The sequence below is a fragment of the Tupaia chinensis genome, unplaced genomic scaffold (assembly GCF_000334495.1).
Source record: "Tupaia chinensis unplaced genomic scaffold, TupChi_1.0 Scaffold146052_1, whole genome shotgun sequence".
Classification (NCBI taxonomy): Eukaryota; Metazoa; Chordata; class Mammalia; order Scandentia; family Tupaiidae; genus Tupaia; species Tupaia belangeri.
The window spans coordinates 102,407-125,082 of record NW_006205908.1 but is presented as its reverse complement, the minus strand read 5'-3'; the positions used below and the strand labels follow the sequence as shown (position 1 = coordinate 125,082).

General features: G+C 38.8%; 1 protein-coding gene across 1 annotated transcript in view; it reads right to left on the bottom strand.

Moving 5' to 3' along the window:
• The window catches only part of TMC1 (transmembrane channel like 1), a gene marked incomplete at its 5' end in the record, with an annotated part of 129,539 nt that overhangs the window by 16,296 nt on the left and 90,567 nt on the right, over positions 1 to 22,676 (bottom strand). Inside the window, 2 exons of the mRNA XM_027768365.1 lie at positions 331 to 398; positions 14,621 to 14,749. Coding sequence (XP_027624166.1) covers positions 331 to 398; positions 14,621 to 14,749 — 197 coding nt within the window. The remainder of the gene's footprint in view (positions 1 to 330; positions 399 to 14,620; positions 14,750 to 22,676) is intronic.

Genomic DNA, 22,676 nt, shown 5'->3' with positions numbered 1-22,676 from the left:
AATTGGTTTCTTAAAAAAGTCCTATGTTAATCAATTTTATATTTAATATGTGGTAATATGATCATTAATGTTTCACTATTAGATCCTAGTGTCACAGGATATAAAACTATAAATAGTCTTCAAATAAATCCACCAACGAGAACAGAGACTCACTTCATTTAATCAAAGATGCTCTGTAAAACAGAAAGATGCTTTTGAGGATAAAGTTTTAAGACATGAACCCTATTCACACCCAGCTACTTTGCGAAGTCATATATTGAATCAGACACAGACTGTGGTCTCCTCTGACCCTAAGCTACACTGCTTTATGCTGTTTGCCCCCTGGCCTACCAGATCATGCCTTGGTTGAAGATCAGAGCGAGGACGTTGCCACTGATGTCAAATTCGGTGTATGACGGCTGCAGGAGAAATAGACGTTCATGGGATTAGCAACTTAGGTGGTGACAATTGATAAGCAAGTGCTTCTACATTGACACGACTGGACTCTCAACCATTTTTCTTCAGCAATAGCAGAGTAATTCAAATAATACACAATCAAAGGTAAGTGAATTAATAAGAAAGAACTCTTTTTAAGATAGCAAGACTCATCTTAAAGTGAAAATATTGCAAGACATGTTTTTTGATATACTGCAAACAAAAATAAAAACTACAGACATGCTTTATACTCTGCAGTAAAACTGTAGCAACCTTTTAGAAAAAAGAATTCAATGATACATATGAAAAACTTTTTTAAAATCTCATTTTTTCTGACCTTGTAAGTGTCATACGGGGAATTTGTCTTAACAAGTAATGTGAAATGTTAATAAGCAATGATGAAATCACCCAACATTGGTTAAGTAAAACATAGTATATCTATACTACAATATATATTGCAGCTAATTACAATTATTTGGGTAAAATTAATTTCAATGAGCAAAAGCTATGCTCTAACGTTAAAAAAAAACCAAACTTATACAATCTTTATTTTAATCAACTTGAAATAAAACTATGCATCAAGAAAAGACAAGAAAGTAATCAGCAATATATTAACAACTTATATGTGAGCAATGGATTGCTGCTTTAATTTTATTTTTTAAGTTGTATATTTAAAATTTTGTTACCAAAAGTGTGAATTACTTTAATAATAAAATAAATATAAAAGAAATATAAGGAATCAGCAGATGGCGTAATAGTTATGTCATTGGACTCCCAATGTAGTCAACTGCAGTTTGAGTCCTGGATCCAGAGACTTCATATTCCAGCTGGGCGGGTGTGCATGCATGTCCAAGATCCCAAGAGGAGATTTGAAGAGAAAGAACTGGTGTGGCCAATACCCCAGGAAGTGATTTCTCACTTCTATGTCTCTGTGTCTTTGGTGAGCACACACACCCTATAGTCAAGAATCTCTCTATAAAAAAAGGGGGAGAGAGACCAGCAAATGGCATAATAGCTATGTTGCTGGACTCCCATATAGTCAACCGCGGTTCGAGTACCAGACTTGGTGGCTTAAACTCACACTGGGCACATGTGTGTTCATGCCCAAGATCCCAAGAGGAGATTTGAAGAGAAGGGATTGCGGCGTGACCATCCCCCCTGGGGGGTGATTTCTCGCTTTCTGTCTCTCTGTCTCTCTCTGTCTTTCTGGTGAGCACACATGCCCTATAGCAAAAACCTCTCCAAAGAAAAAAAGAAATATAACAATAATGGAAGAAATTGTTCAACTCAATGTCCAATCACTATAGCCTAGATCATGATGTCATTCTCAGGGCAGTACCAGGCTGTTGTTTGTACAGAGTGGCTACCAATAGGGCCAAAACGGGCATCTGTGCTAGGTTGGTCCATCCAAAATCTTCCTGGTGACATATTAGGCATCTTAGTAGAAAAGCTTATCTCAGTGAGTAAGTGCTAATTTAAAAAATCTAGAAAACTGGGAACCAGCAGTTAGCGTAATGGCTATGTCGCTGGACTCCCATGTAGTCGACCGGGGTTCGCGTCCCGGACCCGGTGGCTTAAAACTCACGCCAGGTGCGTGTGCGTGCATGCCCAAGATCCTGAGAGGAGAATGGAGGAGAAGGGATTGCGGCGTGACCATCCCCCCTGGGGGGTGATTTCTCGCTTTCTGTCTCTATGTCTCTCTCTGTTTGTCTGGTGAGCGCACGCGCCCTATAGCAAAAACTTCTCCAAAAAAAAAAAAAAAATCTAGAAAACTGCCTCCTATTTAATTCGGGGTGGAAAATTCAAAGAAAACTCACTACTTGGTAATAAGGGAATAAGAGAACAGCAAATGTGAAATCAGAGGGCCAGGAAGACCATGAAAGAGAAACCAAGAGAGTGGCAGGTCTCTAGCACTGCCTCAAATCCTAGTATGACCAGGTGTGCTGCAGGATACATGTATCCCAATAATAACCCTCTTCCCAACACCGTACCCCCACCACACACAAATAAGATGGTCTAAGAGAGTCTCTGTCCTTCCTAAACCCAAGAACTCAAAAATATATTGATAAGAAGATACAATAGGTCTCTTGTTTGGCATGCTAACCAAACTCCTACCAACTTTCAAGTGCTTTACCATAAGAGTTTCATGAATTCAGACCTCAACTTTGTCACCTTGCTAAAAGGCAGTGGTACGCTTTTATTTAACTGGAAGATATGGGTAGTCTGGCTTATGACAGATTCAGAGACTAAACAGTATATATGGTATAAAACCAATTAAATCTCAAGATGAAATGGTAAGATGATACATAATGTAATAATCAATAGCCTGCTAAGTAGGACAAAGGTGAGCTGAATAATTTCAACATAACTTTGTTCAAGATACTCTTAAAGTACATACATATATAATACTTCACTAATTTATGGATTTCCTGAAGAGGTGAAATTCACAAGAAGCAAAAAGGTATGGTTGACTGTTTTTGTTCTGAAATTAACGACTTAAAAATGTGTTCTTCACAGAGCAAAATAAATGTTTTTTATCTCAAGAACATAAACTTTGGGTCTTTCTCTTCTGTGGGAGCATTTGATTTAGATCATCCTCACTTCTCCTGGAACCCTGCACAATTACAGAACGCATATGAGAAATGTTTAGGCAGGAGACCTGTGCCATCTGTGTCCTTGGAATAGCTTTTCTCTGCATCAGTTCGAGAATCAAAAATGCCTCTTGAGAATGGTGTCCTGATACAGCCCACGACACTCGTAAATAGAAAAACTTAGCATTTTAGATGTCGATTTCTTTATTCTCTCACAAACACTTAACTTGAACTTTTCAAAGCAATACTTTAAAAAATATAAATTGATTTGCATTGTATTAGTTTAATTGCCTCTAAAATAGAAAAAGCTTAAAGGTAAATGATGCTTGGAAAAAAAAAAAAAAATGAACAAACAAATGGGTTTTCTTAAGACCTGAGAAAATGAAGCAATTCAAGTGAGATAAGTATAAGAAACTCACTATTGGCTATTCATCATCTAAAAGGAGATATTTTATAACCACTTGGCTAGACTATCAGAAAGGACACACTGGGAACCCCTACCTCACATTGTCTGCTGCAGGGACAGCTGGAGGAATAAAATCAGAGATGTGTACATTGCTCTGATGTGGAGAAAGGACACAGGGTAGCCCTGCTATACCAAATGGTTTTGTGGCACAAACACAGACTAGGACTCAAACACTACTATTCAATTTTACCCTGCTATTTCTTTATTTGGGTGTGCTGGGATAGACACATCCCTTTATGACTTACTATTATCACAGATAAATTAATAACAGGGGTTGACACACTATGGCCCATAACCAAATTTAGTCTGTCACATGTTTTTGTGAATTGTTTCCTTGGAATATAGTTACATTCATTCGTTTATGTATTGTCTTTGACTATTTTGCATTAGAACAACAGGTTAGAGACCAGCAGTTAGCGTAATGGCTATGTCGCTGGAGTCCCACGTAGTCGACCACGGTTCAAGTCCCGGATCCAGTGGCTTAAAACTCATGCCGTGTGCGTGTGCGTGCATGCCCAAGATCCCAAGAGAAGAATGGAGGAGAAGGGATTGTGGTGTGGCCATCCCCCCGGTAGATGATTTCTTGCTTTCTATCTCTCTGTCTCTCTCTGATGAGCACTCACACCCTATAGCAAAAACCTCTCCAACAAACAAACAAATAAAAAAAAAAAAACAGGTTAGTAGATGCAACAGAGATTATATCGCATCCAAAAGCTAAAAATACTATTAGACCCTTTACACACACAAAAAAAATTTGCTAACCTCTAACCTAGATCATTTCCAAGACATAAATCTGTTATTTGTTTAAAAATCCAATTATAAAAGAATTTCTTCTATATAAATATCTTAGAAATAGATTTTAATATGAGGGGACTTGATGTGGTTTGGATGATAGTTTGTTTCCCAGCGGTTCTGTTTTGGATTTTGGTCTTAGTGGGTAATGATTGGATGCCCCCCAAAAGCTCGTGTTTGGGACTTGGGTGCATTGTAAAAGTGTTAAGTGAAAATTTCATTCCTTCACAGGAATTTGGATGAGATGTCATTAGAGCAGGGCTTCCATGATTGAGTTCAGGACAGTCTATAAGCAGCATAAAGAAACTCATGGATATAGACCCCACTATACTCTGTTAAGACTTCTGCCTCCAATCATTTTGTGATGCTTTTGCACTTTCCAGCCACCAGAATTGTTGAGCTTTGCAAATAAATCCTTATTTTTTTAAATAAATCACCCAAAGTCAGGTATTTTTGTTAGTAAAGCAAAACTGTCCTTAGATTGGATTTCAGGAAGTTCATGGAAAGGTAGAATTAATTGAAATTGGTGTGTAGTTGTTTCATAATAAGCAGTTTCCATGAAATTTTTGAAGACCCTTTCATACTTTATTTTTAAACACAGAAACTCACATTCTAAAAAATGAAACATGTGAGAAGACCATAAAAATCACAAATATATATATATATATAAAATTCAGTATTAATTCTTTTAGAGTCAGGCTTGTTTTAAGCCCACATTTTAAAATGTTTAAACCAATACTTTAATAAATATAAATAAATGTGCAGTAACTTTGTTTAATTGCCTCTAAAATAGACAAAGCTTAAACATAAATGATGCTTGGGGGAAAAAAGAAAAACCTTGAAACCTAAGGTAATGAAATGACTCAAATTATATAAGTAAAATGAACCCACCAATGGCCACTCTCCCTAGTAAGACTATAAAGGATAAGCAACAGGAAAGCTCATTTGGATTTGGGCTGAGGTCCATAGTGGTCAAGGGACTAGAAATGCTGTTTATTTTTGGACCTTTGATTATGGTGTGCTAGACTAGGTCATCTATCTATCCTGAGGGAAACTCACGGTGTTCCCTAGATTTAAAAGCCTGGGAAGATCAATGCTTTCTCTGCAAATTTAGTTATTTGGGGCAGATTGCCAACCTATAGTTATGGTGAAATACAATCCAGGATTTCAGAGAGAATTAATTCTGTCATTGCAATGAACTGCTTGACCTTCCTTACACAAATCCCTTTCCCACTCTGCTTAGTTATAGGCTGACTTGGGTCAGAGAAGGCATTCTTAAGTGTGGACCCCAGACCAGTGTGAGTAGCAACATCTGGGAAGCCGCTAGAAAAGCACATTCTCAGACCCACCCCAGATTCACTGAATTATAAATGCTATATTTTCATAGACCCTTAGGGATTCTGATTTATGCTCAAATTTAAGAACCACTAATCTAGGGCAAATCCTAGCTTCATCTCTAGGATGACTCAGCACTTGGGGTTTTGTACTTCAACCCTAGTTAAATCCTGTTAGCTACAGATGGACGTTATCCACATATTCAAGAGGAACTTCATAAATAGCCTGTGCTGTCCCTGTTCCCACATTCTCAACCCCTCCTGGGATGCCAGTGACCTCCGATTCTTTATTATGCTATCTTTCTGAGTTGCTACATAACATCTCCACATTCCCAGCTAAAGAACATCAGTTTATTGTCTTTTTATTTTTTTAAAGCTTATTCATTTCCTCCATGAAAGAGAGGGGTGGGTAACCCCATTAGGGTTCTCAGGCTTCAATCCACTTTCATTCTCAGCACAAATCATGGCCAGTGTGCAAAATGGAGCAAAACTAGATCCTTTTCCATGTGGGTCCAGTTGCATTTCTACTGCACCACTACCTGTCCCTGTATCTTCTAATTCTGTTTCCCATCCCATCTTGCTAACTTTGTTCTGTTACGAGTAACCTGTCTAAGCCTAGGAGCACCTTGAGTGAGGAAAGCCATAGGCTGAGCTCATGAATTATTCCTGCTTTGGCAGAGTCCTTTCAATTCTAGGGTTAAACATTCAATATGAGTGCCAGCAGTTGGAGTGGTTGTTAAGGCACTGGATTCTAACAGGACCTACCCTGGTTTGAGTCCCAGGCCCAGTAGCTTGAAAATCATGCCAGATGTGTGTGCGTGCATGCCCTAAATCTGGAGAATACAATGGAGGAGAACGGACTGTGGCATGACCATCCCCTTTGGTGGTGATTTTTCACTTTTCCTTCTCCTCTCTCTGTCGAGTGCAAGTGCCCTATGTGAAAAAATAATAATAACCTTAAAAATAAAATTGTTGGAAATTTGGCTGATAGCTTTGAAGTTAATCAGACATGGGTTTGAGACCTATTTATAGCTCTATCACTGACTTGCTATCCATCTATGTGTACTATACAAATTATTTAACATCCTCTAACCTCAGTTTACTATAAAGTAGGAATAAAAATGCATACTTGACAATGTTGAAGGCATAAGTACAGGAATAATACATGTATTTTGTAAAGTTTCTGACACAAATAAGCACTACATAAAATATAACATACTATTATTTGGGGGAACCAGCAGTTAGTGTAATGGCTATGTCACTGGACTCCCACATAGTCGACCACGGTTCACGTCCTGGACCCGGTGGCTTAAAACTCACGCTGGGAGCGTGTGCGTGTGTGCCCAAGATCCTGAGAGGAGAATAGAGGAGAAGGGATTGTGGTGTGACCATCCCCCCTGGGGGGTGATTTCTCGCTTTCTGTCTCTCTGTCTTCTGTCTCTCTCTGTCTGTCTGGCGAGCACACGCGCCCTATAGCGAAAACCTCTCCAAAAAAAAAAAAAAACACTATGATTGGGAATCCACTTAGTCCATCATATGCCTCTTATTTATTGATAATCTTGAGGCTCCTTCATCATATCGCAAGCTAATATCCTATATTTTCCAATTATATCTATTAAACTATCTTCACCTTAAAAACACACCTGGGGCCCATAAGGTGGCATGGTGGTTAAAGGCGTTGGATTCTGACATGGTCGACCATGGTCCGAGTCCCAGATCTGGTGGCTTTCTCTCTCTCTCTCTTTTTGTCTCTCTCTGGTCAAAAATGAAGAAATGATGATAACAAATAAATAATTATTACAAAAACAAAAACAAACAAACAAAAAAAACAACAACTGTAGGGACCAGCAGGTGTTGTCATTGGTTAAGGTTCTGGACTCCCACATGGTCAGCTGGAATTCAAGCTCCCAACCCAGCATCTTGAAAATCATGCCAGGCATGTGTGCATGCATGCCTTAAATCCCAAGAGGAGAATGGAGAAGAAAGGATTGTGGTGTGGTCATTATATGGGGCGGAGGGCGGGGGAGATGGTGGTGTTCTCACTTTCCCCTTCACTGTCTCTGGTGAGCTCACACACCCTATGGAAAAAAAAAAAAAGAAAAGAAAAGAAAAAAAAAGAACACCACAAAAAAAAAAAAAAAACATACAACTGTAAAAAAGACACTGAATGTGACAATGCCCTCACTTCATGAACTGCATCGATTCCATTCCTTCTTGGATATTCTTTATTTGCTTTATTGATAAAGGGTAAGAATGATGTCAATGCACACTAAAGTGAAAGTAAAGACATTGTGCATTGAATGCTACCAAAAGCCCACAGAGTTTACAAATGGCCTCACCTTGAGCTGAAGCAGAGCTGTCAACATTGCAGCTGGGAGCAAGCCACTTCAGTCCCAGCCAGTTAGTGGGGACATTGAAGACTTTCACACCCAGTGATGCCTTGGGAAATGCTAACTTACATTAAATAGTCTAATAATCTGCTTCAAACCAGTAAATTTCCCACCTCAGTTCATCATCATAGATTTATTGTGACATTACTTTGGCCAAAAATTCTATAACTGAAAAAATAAACAGGATCACTTTTAATCCAACATACTATGGTGGAAGCAGTACGTAAGTCAGTACATTTAATGTAATGTTTTTGTTCAGAGTGTACTTCATCATCCTTATTTATTATCTCGCTACATAAACTTAGGAACTTCAATTTATATACTGAATTTTTCACATGTAAAATAGAAGCATTATGGTTGAATATGTCACACTTCCACCCAACCTTAGCAGTCTATAGATCTCTGAATCAGATGTTGGAGTCCACTGAGTTTAGTTTTACAGAGGTTAATGTAATAAATATGAATACGATTTTTAAACGGCACCTTCTCTTTGACTAAGTAATTCAACTTAGAGAATTTTATTATAAGGAAATAATTTGTGGATACAAATTATTATTTTGTATAATATTTGTATATTATATTATAGATATATCTATTAAGTTACTTATTTACATGAGAATAAATAAATGTCATCACAACATTTATAATATCAACAAAAAAATGACACAGTTCAGTTCGTGACAATTAAAAACCTAATTAATTAATTCTATCCAAACATAAGATATCATACAACCATTTATAAAGTATGCTAGCGGCTGGCAGATGGTGTGGTGGTTAAGGCAGTGGACTCCCACATGGCTGACTGTTGTTCAAGTTCTCAACCTAGTGGCTTGCTTTCTCACTTTCCCTTTCTCTCCCTCTGGCCAAATTAAAAATAATAATAATAACAAATAAAATTAAATAGTTCTTTAAAAGAAAAAAGTATGCTATACGGGGCCAGCAGGCAGCATGACAAAAAGGCACTGGACTCCCACATGACTGACTGTGGTTTGTGTTCTGGACCCAGTGGCTTGAAAATCATGCTGGACACATGTATGCGAGTGCCCAAAATCCTGAGAGGAGAAGGTATTGTGGAGTGGCCACCCACTACTGGAGGGTGATTTCTCATTTACTCTCTGTCTATATCTCTGTATTTCTCCTCTCTGACAAGTGCGCACACCCTATGACAAAAACCTGAAAAAAAGAAAGAAGAAAGTATGCTATAAAACAAGAGTTAATAGCATGGGGAAATGATTATCATTAGGTGGAAAAAATATCTATTTACCTGTATAGCCTCACACACACATATATCTATATTTGTACATGTGTTTAAGAAAATTTATAATAGTATATAAAATTACATGGTACAATTCAAATAGTAAAAATGGTTCATCTTGGGAATCAGCAGTTAGCGTAATGGCTATGTCGCTGGACTCCCACGTAGTCGACTGGGGTTCGCGTCTCGGACCCGGTGGCTTAAATCTCACTCCGGGCACGTGTGCGTGCATGCCCAAGATCCCGAGAGGAGAATGGAGGAGAAGGGATTGCGGCGTGACCATCCCCCCTGGGGGGTGATTTCTCGCTTTCTGTCTCTATGTCTCTGTCTGTCTGGCGAGCGCACGCGCCCTATAGCGAAAACCTCTCAAAAAAAAAAAAAAAGGTTCATCTTTATGGTGGGATTACCTGTGATTTTTACTTTCGTATTTAGCTGTACTATACTTTTCAAATTTCCTACCAAAAATTGGCATTATTTTTGAACAGCAAAAAAAAAGAAACAATGTCTTTTTTTTTTTTTCTTTTGGTATCTGTAGTGGCAAAAATGCCACATTTTTCTCTTTCATTTCTGAAAGAATTCTCAGGTATCTCCTCTGCTAATCTTAGGTTCTCCTTCCCTTCATGATAGGTACTTTTTAGACCTTTATTATCAACTAGCAAGTCTAGGAGAATAGCCAAACAAAAACAATTTTCATTATCTTCTCCTCCAAAACAGCTTCATTTCAGGTTTTTACATTTATGCATGTACCGCCTGTCTGGAGGCACTGACTTACACTTAGCCCCCACCAAAATCCTGAAATCCCGATCCTCATTTAAGAATCCATTAAAATGCCACCTCCATAATGTCCTTGCATTCCTACTAAAGCACCCCTCGCCCTCTCTCCTTTTCTCCCAAAGTCCCACTGCAACTGATTTTTGTTATGGCATTTACCTTTTGTGCTTTTATTGATATTGGGAACTTACGAAGTGAAAGTAGTGAAGAGTTTGAGGAACTTAAGAATAAATATCCCAACTACAGAGGGCAGTGGTTTCTCAACTCTTGTCAATTTCTTCCTTGTAGGAATATGGGTCTGACATTGCAAGGTTTTCCATCATATCAGAAAGGCAAGAAAACCAAACATTTTATGCTCAGTGTTTTTCTTTCATAGTTTATTCATTAATTTATACATTCAATTACTTTATATCATTACAGCATGCAAAATGAGTTTTCCCAGCATAAATACACTGTATATTGATCTAGTTAAAGATATTATTATACATGTTATCAACAGAGAATTTTCCATATTTGTGCCCTTTAAATATTTTGCTTCTTTCTTTTTCTCCTTGATTCCCTTTCGCTTACCCTCCTTCATTTCCTACCCTCCTCCCACATGATCTCTAGTATCCACCATTATTCTCCATGCTTTTATATCTTTGAATCTTTGTTTCTACCATGGAGAGCAGGCATTTGGTATATATTAAGTAGGGACATACAATCTCTCTCTTTGATAGCCTGGTTTGCTTCACTTAGCAGAAAATCTTTCATTTTTGTCCACTTATCTTCCATTTTTTTTCCACTTACTGTCAAATGCTAGGATCTCTTTTTCTATGGCTGAGCAGCATTCCAAAATGTATATATGAGAGCTCTAAGTTTTTAAATATTAGCATACACACACAAACATACCTAATGCAATACTGGATAGACCAAATAAATATTTGTTGATTGAATGTATCTCGAAGCCCAAGATTTTTTTTTTTTTTAAGAGAGATTTTTGCTATAGGGCACATGTGTTCACTAGAGAGACAGAAAGCAAGAAATCACCCCCTGGGGAGATTGGCCATGCCGAAAGCCCTTCTCCTCCATTCTCCTCTTGGGATTTTGAGCACTCATGCACACGTGCCTGGCGTGAGTATTAAGTTGTTGGTCCAGTCTTGAACCACAGTCAACTATGTGGGAGTCCAGCAACATAATCGCTACACCATCTGCTAGTCCCCTGAAGCCCAAGCTTAACCTCTCTGATGTCCACAGGTTTACATCAGTTCTATATCAATATGTTTCCTATTACCTAGGACAGAGGTTTACACATAATGGTTCATATCTACCATCACTAAACTGTGTAATCTTCCACTTGGTGGGCCAATGCTAATAGGATTTACATCAAAGATCCACCATTCAACAATAATGTTTTAAAACTTGTTTTGATTCTGAACTTTTCTCCAAAGAGCCTTCCAAAGGTAACATGGGAAAAAATTATTGCTCTATGACCTAAAACAGGAACTTGACTTTGTAATAACTCAAGAGCACTGTCAGCACTCAATAAATAATAAATTACAGTCATTTCATTACAGCTTTTATGCATCCAGGACATGTTATATTGACTTCATATTTGCAATAAAATTTTCTACCACTTAAGAAGAAAGCAGCAAGGGATAAAAAGCAAGCAAAAGCAAAGCAATGGTCTAAGAAAGAAAAGGCAATTTTTCTGTCTGCCTCAGAAGAGCTGAATCAGGTAAGGAAAATAGAAATGAAACCAAGCCAGCTGAATACCTCATAGCAAGGAATGGCAAAGCACACAGAAGCACACTGGATCTAGCATTACCTCACTGGCATTCGCAGAAGGGCATTACCTAACTGCTCATGACGTGTCCAGGGAGGCACTTTCATTGAGGATGATGGCAGTGGCCTAATAAAGTGCACCATCTCAAAGTCAGACAGTCAGGTGGACGACCTAGCCTGAAGTCTTGAAAATCATCCTGAATGGAAGACTTGTCCAGAGACTCGAGAGCACGTGATAGGAAGAAGAGAAGCTATAAAGGATATTTCTTCACTGGTGAGGCTTTAGACACCAAGGACTCAACAGAACTATGCCGGGAGCTGGCCTGGTTGTTAAGGCAGTTGAATCCACCAGGGCTGACCACGCAGTTAAGAGTCCCAGAGTCTCAGACCTGGTGGTATAAAAAGTATGCTGGGGGTTGGGACCATGATGGCTATGTCACTGGACTCCCATGTAGCCGACCACGGTTCGAGTCCCGGACCCAGTGGCTTAAACTCACACTGGGCACGTGTGCGTGCATGCCCAAGATCCTGAGAGGAGAATGGAGGAGAAGGGATTGCGGCGTGGCCATCCTCCCTGGGGGATGATTTCTTGCTTTCTGTCTCTCTGTCACTCTCTGTCTGGCGAGCGCACATGCCCTATAGCAAAAACCTCTTAAAAACAAAAGTATGCTGTTTGTGTGTGTGTGTGTGTGTGTGTGTGTGTGTTTGTGTATACCCCAAATCCTGGAAGGTTGAAGAGATAAGAGATGAAGGGATTACAGTGTAACCATGCCCTAGAGGGGGTGCTTTCTCATGCCTCCCCTGCTCTGTCTTTCTCTAGTGAGTGAACATGCCCTCTTAAAAAACAAAAAACAAAAATCAAAACAACAACAAAAGCGCTAAGCCAGAACTGACCCCACCGGCACATTCACAGTTCTGTCAATAGACAGTGCTGCCTTGAAGGTGTGAGAATGTGGAGGTTCAATGTTCATCAGCTGGTCGACACATAATGCCTGCCACATGACTAGTGGTCAGGAGTTCTGTTTTCATAAAACTTTCACTCTAGCAGAGGGAGGAAAATAATAAGCATATTTTTAAAAGAAAATTTCAAATAGTTGTGTATGTCATTGATAAAATAAAACAGCATGTTGAAATAGAGTGCCCAATGGAACACATTAGATTGAATGGTCGGAGCAGCATCTTTGGAGGTGACATAATAGCTGAGTCCTTAAAGACAGGAAGGAATCCTCCATGGGAAGTTCTAGGGCAGTAGCAGCCCTTGAGAGAAAAACACCTAGTGCAGATACAAGGACCATGTTGTATCCGAGCATAGAAAAGAAGCTCATGCTTGTGGACTTCACAAAATAAAAGCAAAGTTGGTAGAGATGGTCTCAGAGACAAAGAAAAGAGGCAGATTATAGAGGGCACGGAAGGCCTGAGAAAGAGATTTAAAATGTATTCTAAGTGATTAAGAAGCCACTGGGGGATTTTAAGAAAGTAAGTACCATCAGTTTCCCAGTTTATATTTTCTTTGTTTTTGGAGAGGTTTTCGCTACAGGGCAAGTGTGCTCGCCAGACAGACAGAGAGAGACAGAGAGACAGAAAGCAAGAAATCACCCCTCAGAGGGGATGGCCACGCCACAATCCTTTCTCCTCCATCCTCCTCTCGGGATCTTGGGCACGTACGCACATGCTCCCGGCGTGAGTTTTAAGCCACTGGGTCCGGGACTCGAACTGCGGTCAACTACATGGAAGTCCAGCAACATAGCCATTATGCTAACTGCTGGTCCCAATTTATATTTTTTAAGATAACTGTAGCCAATTTCATTTGCAGAAAAGGAGCAGGGAAGCCTGGTGATAGGTTAGACCTCAGAGGACTATGTGCTGTCTGCCACTACCCTCAGACTTGTTGGGCACTTGGGGCTGAGCATAGGTGATGGGGTCAGCACCCATGGGGTTGAAGTTCAGGGAAACCTGTGCCATTGTTCCAGAAAAAGAAGCCACCCTGCCAGAATTCAGCTCCATCACTTACTAGAACCCTGTCAGCAGACTGGGCATTCCCTGACACTTCCAGAGCCTTGTGTCTGTGTCTTCGTCAGGCTCTCATTAGACTTTATGAAACAAGCACCATGTTTACTGAGTCCTTTTATCCTCTTGTCCACTGCACTGATTGGCCCCTGGTAATTGCTCAGACGTTCGGTAGAATTCAAAGGAATTAATCAGATATGCAGTTGATGGTAGCCATCTTACCATACTTTAGAAATGCCTGGGACCAGAAGTTGGCATAATGGCTATGTTGCTGGACTCCCATGTAGTCGACCATGGTTTGAGTCCCCGGCCTGGTGGCTTAAACTCATGCCAGGTATATGTGCATGTGTGACCAAGATCCCGAGAGGAGAATGAAGGAGAAGGGACTGCGGCATGGCCATCCCCCCAGGGGGTGATTTCTTGCTTTCTGTCTCTCTGTCTCTCTCTGTCTTTCTGGCGAACACATGCGCCCTATAGCAAAAACCTCTTCAAAAGGAAAAAAGAAAAAAGAAAAAAGAAAAGAAAAGAAAGAAATGTCAGCAAGCTTCACGGGGTGGATGTTGAACTGGGACCAAGATTTACGGAGTCAATGTTTTAATGGAGAAGTCAAGGTCCATTCCTTTAGCCATCCTGTACTAAATTTACTAGAATATTATAAATCATCACACTCAGGTGTGACCTCCTTTAAATTCTAGCTGCACTTACTGATCTCTTATCTAAAAAGGTGATCATGCCCACTGAAAGCCGAGTTGACTTCTGCTCACATGCATTGTGTAAACATGGAATCACACACCCACACACAAACCTAATATGAGAAACATTAACATCGTACTTACATATCCATATTCCAAATCCCAGCACCAGCAGTAATTGCAAAATCTCACAAAACATGCCCTGAGAAAGTCCCCGATGAGGATTGTGACATAGGTGGTCAGGACATCAGAAACAGTCAGCCGCACAAATTCCTGTTGAGATAGCGTCTGTATTAAAACATGCATTTCCGTCCTCAAATGGTCTTAGTGTTGGTGTCAAATTTTTCATGTTTTGAAAGAAATTGCAGACTTGAAGACTGCAGCTAATGTTAATGAAAAAAAAGAAAAGAAATCTAGGGATATTTAGTGAATAAAAATTGTTTCCCTCAAGTTATATTGTTAGTACAAATGTAATTATTTCTCATTCCAAAATCACTGTATCAGATCTTCTTCTTACTGAGGAACTTTTATAAGTATGAGACAATAATAATAATAAAAGAGAAGTTCATCACAGACATTTAAAACTGCTATCTGCATTAAATTATGTACTAAGACTGAGTGAAATGTGTGGCACAAAAATTATACCTCAATACAGTTTTGCTAAAATTTTATGCTCTGATAGAAAATACTTTTTAAAAATTGTACAAAACAGGATACATGGTATGCACCTATTTTTTATGTAAACATACATATATATATGCATGTGTGTGTAGGCATAATATACGTTGATATATAAAAGAAAGAGTTCAAAAATTAGAGATACTTGATTTATGTGCGTAGGGTGTGTGTTACAAGTTAGACAGGAAGTTTACTGTTTGTTTGTGAAAATCATCTGACAACAGGCAATAAATATACAATAATAAATTTTCATCATAGTTTACTTATCTTCCCTCGCCTTTCTACTCCTTTCCAATAATTTGTGGCCTAAAACTGAAGACACTGAATATCCAAAAATGAATATTTTCCACATGTTAGTTTTCTATACTGCAAGAAACCTTTCGGTTTTTAATCTCCAGTTGCCTATGCAGTTTCTCTTTTAAAATAACTGGCGACTATCTCACAGGATAAAGGCCTGTTTGACAAGAACTCACTAGGCTGATTTCCAGCCCTATACTTCAGAGCAGGGCTTCCTAAACTCCAGACAGTCAGGTAACACCTTCATAATCTTTGCTGTGATAGTCCAAGTCCCATCTGAAATGTTATTGATCTCATATTTATTTTAACTTTAACATACTTTATTTTCAAAAGATAACTGCTACTGGGTCAGCCAGGTGGTGTGGTGGTTGAGGGGCCTGGATCTCACATGGCTGACTTTGTGATTCAAGTCCCGGACCCAGTGGCTTGAGGAAATCACCAGGTACATGTGTATGTATGCCCCAAATCCAGAAATGAGACTGGAGGAAAAGGGATTGTGGCATGGTCATGCCTTCTGCGAGGGCGATTTCTCTCTTTCTTTCTCTCTCTCTCTTTCTCTGTGTTTCTCTCTGGTGAGTATACGTGACCTATGGCAAAACTTTAAAGATAACTGCCATTACTATAAATAAAAGGTCTATATCGTCTGCCATATAAAGTTAAGTATAATATACATACAAAATTTTTAAAGTATTTAAAATCAAATAATACAAATTTAAAATTTTTTCTTAGCATTTTTTCCCACCAAAAAGCACCTGTGACAAGGGTTTATAAGCAGTAGTATATTTTGAGACATGATCTTAAAAAACAAGAATGAACAGGAAAGAGGAGAAGCCTTCCCCCCAAGAATGTGTTAGAAGCTATGACTGGGCAGACATAGCAAAGTGGTTAGGTGCAGAATATAGAGAGCCAGATCCCACATGGCCAATCGTGGTTCAAATCCAGGCTTGTAAAACCCAGGAAGTGTGTGTACATGTGTGTGCTGTGATGGAGAAACAGAGGGAAAAGGATTGTGGTGTGATCATGTTGTCTCTCTGGTGAGCACCTGCACCCTCTGGCAATGAAAAAACAAGAGACCATTCCTACTGGGGCACGTGAGTCCTGGTCCTTCTGGGACCCACATGTCTAGCTCCCCATATTCGTCTTGTGTTGCTCTTGCCTTTGTCTTTTCCACTCCAGCCCCCAGACTTCTTTCAGACCTTCCAGTTTCGCACTTCTGCAGGCCACAGGGCCTTTGAACATGGTCTTCACTCTACTCAATCATTCTTACCTAACTTTTTGACTCAGTTTATGTCAAATAATATGCATCACAAAGCCTCACTAACTTAGGCAGGCCTCCTTCCCCTCCCTGATATGGGCAAGTTCCTTACATGTTCTCAGATTTCATTCATTTTACATTTTTTTTTTTCTTGGAGAGGTTTTTGCTATAGGGCACATGCCCTCCCTGGAAAAACAGAGAGAGACAGAGAGATAGAAAGCTAGAAATCAACCCCCTGGGTGTGGGGGAAATGGCCATGCTGCAATCCCTCCTCCATTCTCCTCTCGGGATCTTGGGTACACACACACACATGCGCCCAGAGGGAGTTTAAAGCACCGGGTCCGGGACTCGAACCACGGTCGACTACATGGGAGTCCAGTGACCTAGCCATTATGCCATCTGCTTGTCCCTATTTGTTTTTCTCCTTGTAGTGCTTTGGTGCTATTATGTATTTGTAATTTTTGTATAATTAGTCAAATAATGGCTTTGTCCCCTGTTCTCAGTAGACTGTAATTTTTACAAGGGCAGATAAGACATCTATTGAATGTTTCCTACTGTATCTACAGTATCTAGCAGTTAGCACTCACCTACTAAATATGGAATGAATGAATACATGATAATAAATTTGTACAGTATTTTAGGAAAAAAAATATTCTCTTCCTTATTCTTCTTTCCATTCCTGAGGTGATGTTGTATTTAGAATCTAATAACTAGCAACAAGTACAGGTAGATTATGAGAGGGAGTTTTAGGTTTCCACTACCAGATAAGGAAAAATTCCTCAGGTAAGATCATCTCAGAATTGTTTGGAAGCCCTCCACATCCTCCTATCCTTATCTCAATGGCTGAAATTCTATTATTTCCCAAGCAGTGACCTATATTTCATATATTAATCTCAAGAGAATTAAACATATCATAAAATTTAAATATCTATTCCCATACTATAAGAGAATACACTGCTTTGAAAAAAGGGAAATCCTTGGGACCAGCAGTTAGCGTAATGGCTATGTCGCTGAACTCCCATGTAGTCGACCGTGGTTTGAGTCCCAGACCCAGTGGCTTAAACTCACAATGAGTGCTTGTGCGTGCATGCCCAAGATCCCAAGAGGAGAATGGAGGAGAAGAGATTGTGGTGTGGTCAACCCCCTGGGGGGTGATTTATCGCTCTCTATCTCTGTCTTTCTGTCTTTCTCTGTCCTTCTGGTGAGTGCAAGTGCCCTATAGCAAAAAACTCTCAAAAATAAAAGAAAAAAAGGAAATCCCCAAAATGGAGGTCCAGCCTCTGTCGGGATGGTCACCGAATCCCAGTTTCTAGAGTGCTAGTCAGGATGGGGAGTGCAGCCTACACTCAGGCCTCCAGTTGAGCATCACACTCTCCAGCTAACAACTTCACTCATGACATTAGTTAAAATGTCTGGAAGCTTTGATCTAATAAGCTTAAAGGATCTATTAACAGGGAAAGCACCAAGTAAAGGCATCTAGAAGGGCCACAGACCGTAGATGTTCCAAAGCAGGCATTCTAAGAGTGTGTGTTGATGTTAATTATGCTGGAGGAGACCATTTAGCATTGTGAACTAGGACACAAACTCCAAGATTATATAGGTTTCATTGGGGCTCTTACCATTGGCTTCCTGTGAGAGTGTGAGAAAATTACCTTTCCAAGTCTTAGTTTCCTCATTTACAAAATGAGGATCATAATATGCACATCTCAGAGGGTAACTTTAAAACTCAAGAAGGTAATGTTTGGCACATTATAAGTATTCAATAAATACTAGCCACTGTCATTGTTATTTTGAGCTGATCTCAGCAATAGCGTCAAATAGATATTCCCCTGGAATGGTTCTGCTGCCTACCTAGCAAATGTCATTGGAGATGAGACTAAATAGCTACTTGGGAATCTCTATAGAGGTAAAAGAGCAGCAAAGTTGTCTTTTCTCAAGACAAAGAAAACTTTGCATCCCACCGCGACCTTGAGGAAAAATAACACTCAGCATCCATGGAGGAGAAGAAGAAACATATGGAATGTTCTCAGAGAACAATGAGTGAGTCTTTAGGATACATCCCCAATATTACATGCAAAGCAGTTTCCTCTACTATTTCTTTGGAGTCATTATTTGTCAAGCATTTAAGGACAGAACTGTTCCAGGATGCATGGATATAAATATTGATCTTTCTTGCCAGCACTCAAAATTGTTACGGTCAGCTTGTTCTCTTTGTTCCCATAGATTCCACCCCTTCCCAACATTCCATTCAGAAACAGCACTCCTAGCCCTTGTCTGACTTCTGTAGATTTACCCAGGAGCCTAACACTCCTTTAGAGAAAAGGTAAAAGGGAAGAAGAAATCCAACTATACATGCCAGTAAAAGAGGATAAAGCAAGAAAAAGCACTATAGATAGGATTTTTTTTTTTAAATGACAAGGTTCAGGGTCTCCAAAGAAAAAGAATTAAATAACAGACTTTCCTCAATTTTCTATCAGTACACATGGGAATATCACAAGAGCTTCTGCATCAGAAACATAAATATTCTCTTATACCAGCATTCATATCTAATTCATGACCCTTTTACAGAAGTGCCCCGCCCAGATATTATTTACAACTAGTTCTGCTAATTCTGTTCAGTAGATGTTTGCCCACCAAGGGATAGATTTTTTAGTCCTTATGTCAGCCTATATTTCAGGAACAGACTGTCTCAATATTTTGAGCATATGAAACTCCATTTTTTTTTTTCATTTCTTATATCTTGTGCTGAAGACTTAAGGATCAGCTTAGCGGTGATAAAACAGACTCATGTAAGCACCATGAGTGTATTTCACTTCAAGAAACCTTACAGCATGGAAACCCATGGACCCTGTGTATTCATTTTTCACTGTTGCTACAACAAATGGCTTGAAACAATACAAATTTATTTCCTTACAGCTCTGAAGGTCAAAAGTCTAAAATCAAAGTGAAGCCATAGAGGAAGAATCTGTATTCTTGGCTTTTCCAGCTTCTAGAGGCACCTGCACCTTTGACTCATGACTTTGTTCCTCCATCTTTAATGTACATCACTTCCACTGCTGGTTCCATTGTCACATCTCAATTTTCTGACTTTGATCCTTTTACATCCACTTAAGGATCTTGTGATTTTATTGGGCCTACATGCATAATCCAGGATTCTTTACTCAACCCGACTCTTAACTGAATCGCACCTACAAAGTCCATTTTGCCATGAAAGTTAAGATAGTCACAGGTCCCAGGAATTGGGATGTGGTCATTATTCTGTCTACTCCACCCTGAATCAAAAGCATATCTCTAACAAGTGCAAGTAACTTTTATTTCATTTTCCTTTCTATTTCATAAATAATATATTCCTGTAATGATGTATGAAATGTGCATATCTGAAAATCAATGCTTAATAACATAACTAGGAAGGTAGGGGTTCATCTGGTTCATGAAACCTTAAAAAATAAAGTATAATAAAGTTCTAAATTATACTAGAATTTTTGTATTCAGTCTTCAGTCAGGTATTGTATAAACTTTTCAGATTTTTCTTATAATTGAAATAACAATTTATTTAAATCCAATGGACATTTGATTGAGCTAAAGATATTTAAGATATTCATATTTGTTTAAATTATATCTATGACTAAGGCTAATTCTTCAATTTTTCTTTGTCTTACAAAAATAAGTACACAGTAAAAAGTTGATAAAAATAATTTCACAAAATATATTAGAGCTGAAAGTGAATTATTGTTAACAAAAGGAAGCATTATGGCATTATTTAAAAATTCCTGTTCTTAATGATGAACTAAAGCCCAGAATCAGATTATGAAATACACATTAGGAATGTCAGTTTTAATGAAATAAAATTATAGGCTTTTCAAAACTCAAATTGGATCTGTATAGAAATGAGACCTGAAGGAGAGTATTTGTGTTGTTTTTGTTTGGCAGAGTTTGGTTTGGTTTCTCTATTGGACACAAAGTCATATAAAACATTGCTTTGTTTTGTTTTTTACCCCCTCTGGTAAAATATCACTAGTTATGGACTGGGGTCATTTATGAAATCAACATAAAAACAAATAATTAAAAATAGTATTTTTGCTACCAGGCATCTTCACCTTATTGGGCCTCTGGGTTCAGCTCAGGGCAATGAAGCTCCGCCTCCCGCCCCCGCAGGGACACCCCCCCCCAACTCTAGACCCCAGTGTTAGCCAGGTAGCAAAGTGGCTCCTTCTTGCTCTTCTCTGCCCTTCTAAATTTTTCTTTCTTTTTTCTCTTTTTTAAAAAACAGCTTTTCTGCCCTGCTTGTGCCTTTCTCTTGTTAATTTCACTCTTCTTCCCTCACCCGGGGCACAAAGCAGCCAGGTATCTTTACCTTAGCTGTGTTGTGCCGCATGGTTTTCTGTTCTCAATCCATTTTCATTTTCTGTAAAGTGATTTCTTTCTTTTCCTTTTTTTTTCTTTTTCTCCTAGTACTTTCCTTTTTCTTTGCCTTTTCTCCCTAGTTCTATTGCCTATGTTGTTTTTCTTTTACCTTAGTTTCCTGTTTTACAGCTCAGTCCTTACCCACTGCCTAGAGATGACTAGGTGCATAGTGGCTAAACATCTGAACATTGTGAGTTTTAGAAAATTCTTTGCACCTCATGTAGTGGCTACAAAAATAGTGAAATTCATAAATCTGATTGCAAAACTCCTCTGGTGATTCCCACAGTGGAGGACATAGTAGAAGGGAGAAAATAACATCAAATTATTTCAGTCACAGAATCCTTCTCCAACAAATTGGCCAGAAGTGAATACATTATCAAATGGCTAAAAATCAGAGAAGCACCTCAAGGATGAGAGAATTGAGTAGTACATCTCCAGCAAGGGAACACTGGAACTTGTCTCTAAGTAGGGAACAATTGTAGGATGTTACTGAAATGTCAGAAAAAGAATTTAGAATGTTTATGGTAATCAAATTCTATGAAATGCAAGAGAAAAGAGACGTTGAGTTCCAAGAGATGAGGAAGTCCTTCTACAATATGAAAGAAGAATTGGACACCATAAAAAAAGAATCAAATGGAACTGTTAGATATAAAGGGTGTAATACAGGAAATTAAAACCTCTCTTGAAAGTATCAAAAGTAGGTTAGATCATGCAGAAGACTGAATTTTGGATGTAGAAGACAAAACCAATGACCTAGAAAAAATTATCAAAAATACTCAGAAAACAGCCAAGAAAACTGAGGATGATATATGAAAAATACTAGATACCATGAAATGCCCCAATATCTGAATAACTGGTATTCCAGAAAGTGAAGAAACTAATAAGAGCATCGATAATCTATTCCACAAAATTCTGGAAGAAAACTTTCCAAGTCTAGAGAGGTTCTCAAAACTCCGACCCAAGAAATACAAAGAACTCCAAGTAGAATCAATCCAAGAAGATCCTCTCCATGCCACATCATAGTTAGAGTGACCAAAATGAGAAAGACAAGATACTAAGATTGGTAAGAGAGAAACGTCAAATCACTTACAAAGGCTATCGCATCAGGCTAACTCCAGACCTCTCACTGGATACAATGCAAGCAAAGAAAGAATATATTCAAACTGCTAAATGAAAACTCATTTCAACCAAGAATACTATGCCTGGCAAGATTATCCTTCATCTGAGAAAAGAAAATAAAATCATTCTCTGATAAACAAAACCTGATAGAATTTACCAACTCCAGATCAGTTCTTCAAGAAAGTCTGAAAGGAGTACTATACCAAAAAAACTGAAGAGAGATAGACAGCAATAAGAGAAAAAAAAAAAGAATATGGCCAACTTAATGGTAGGGACAAGTCTGGAAATATCGATAATAACATTGAATGTCAATGGATTAAATTATCTGATTAAGAGACACAGACTGGCTGACTGGATTAAAAATCAGAAATACTCCATCTGCTGCCTACAAGAAACCCATCTCATGGATAAAGACATACATAGACTAAAAGTGAAGGGCTGGAAAAA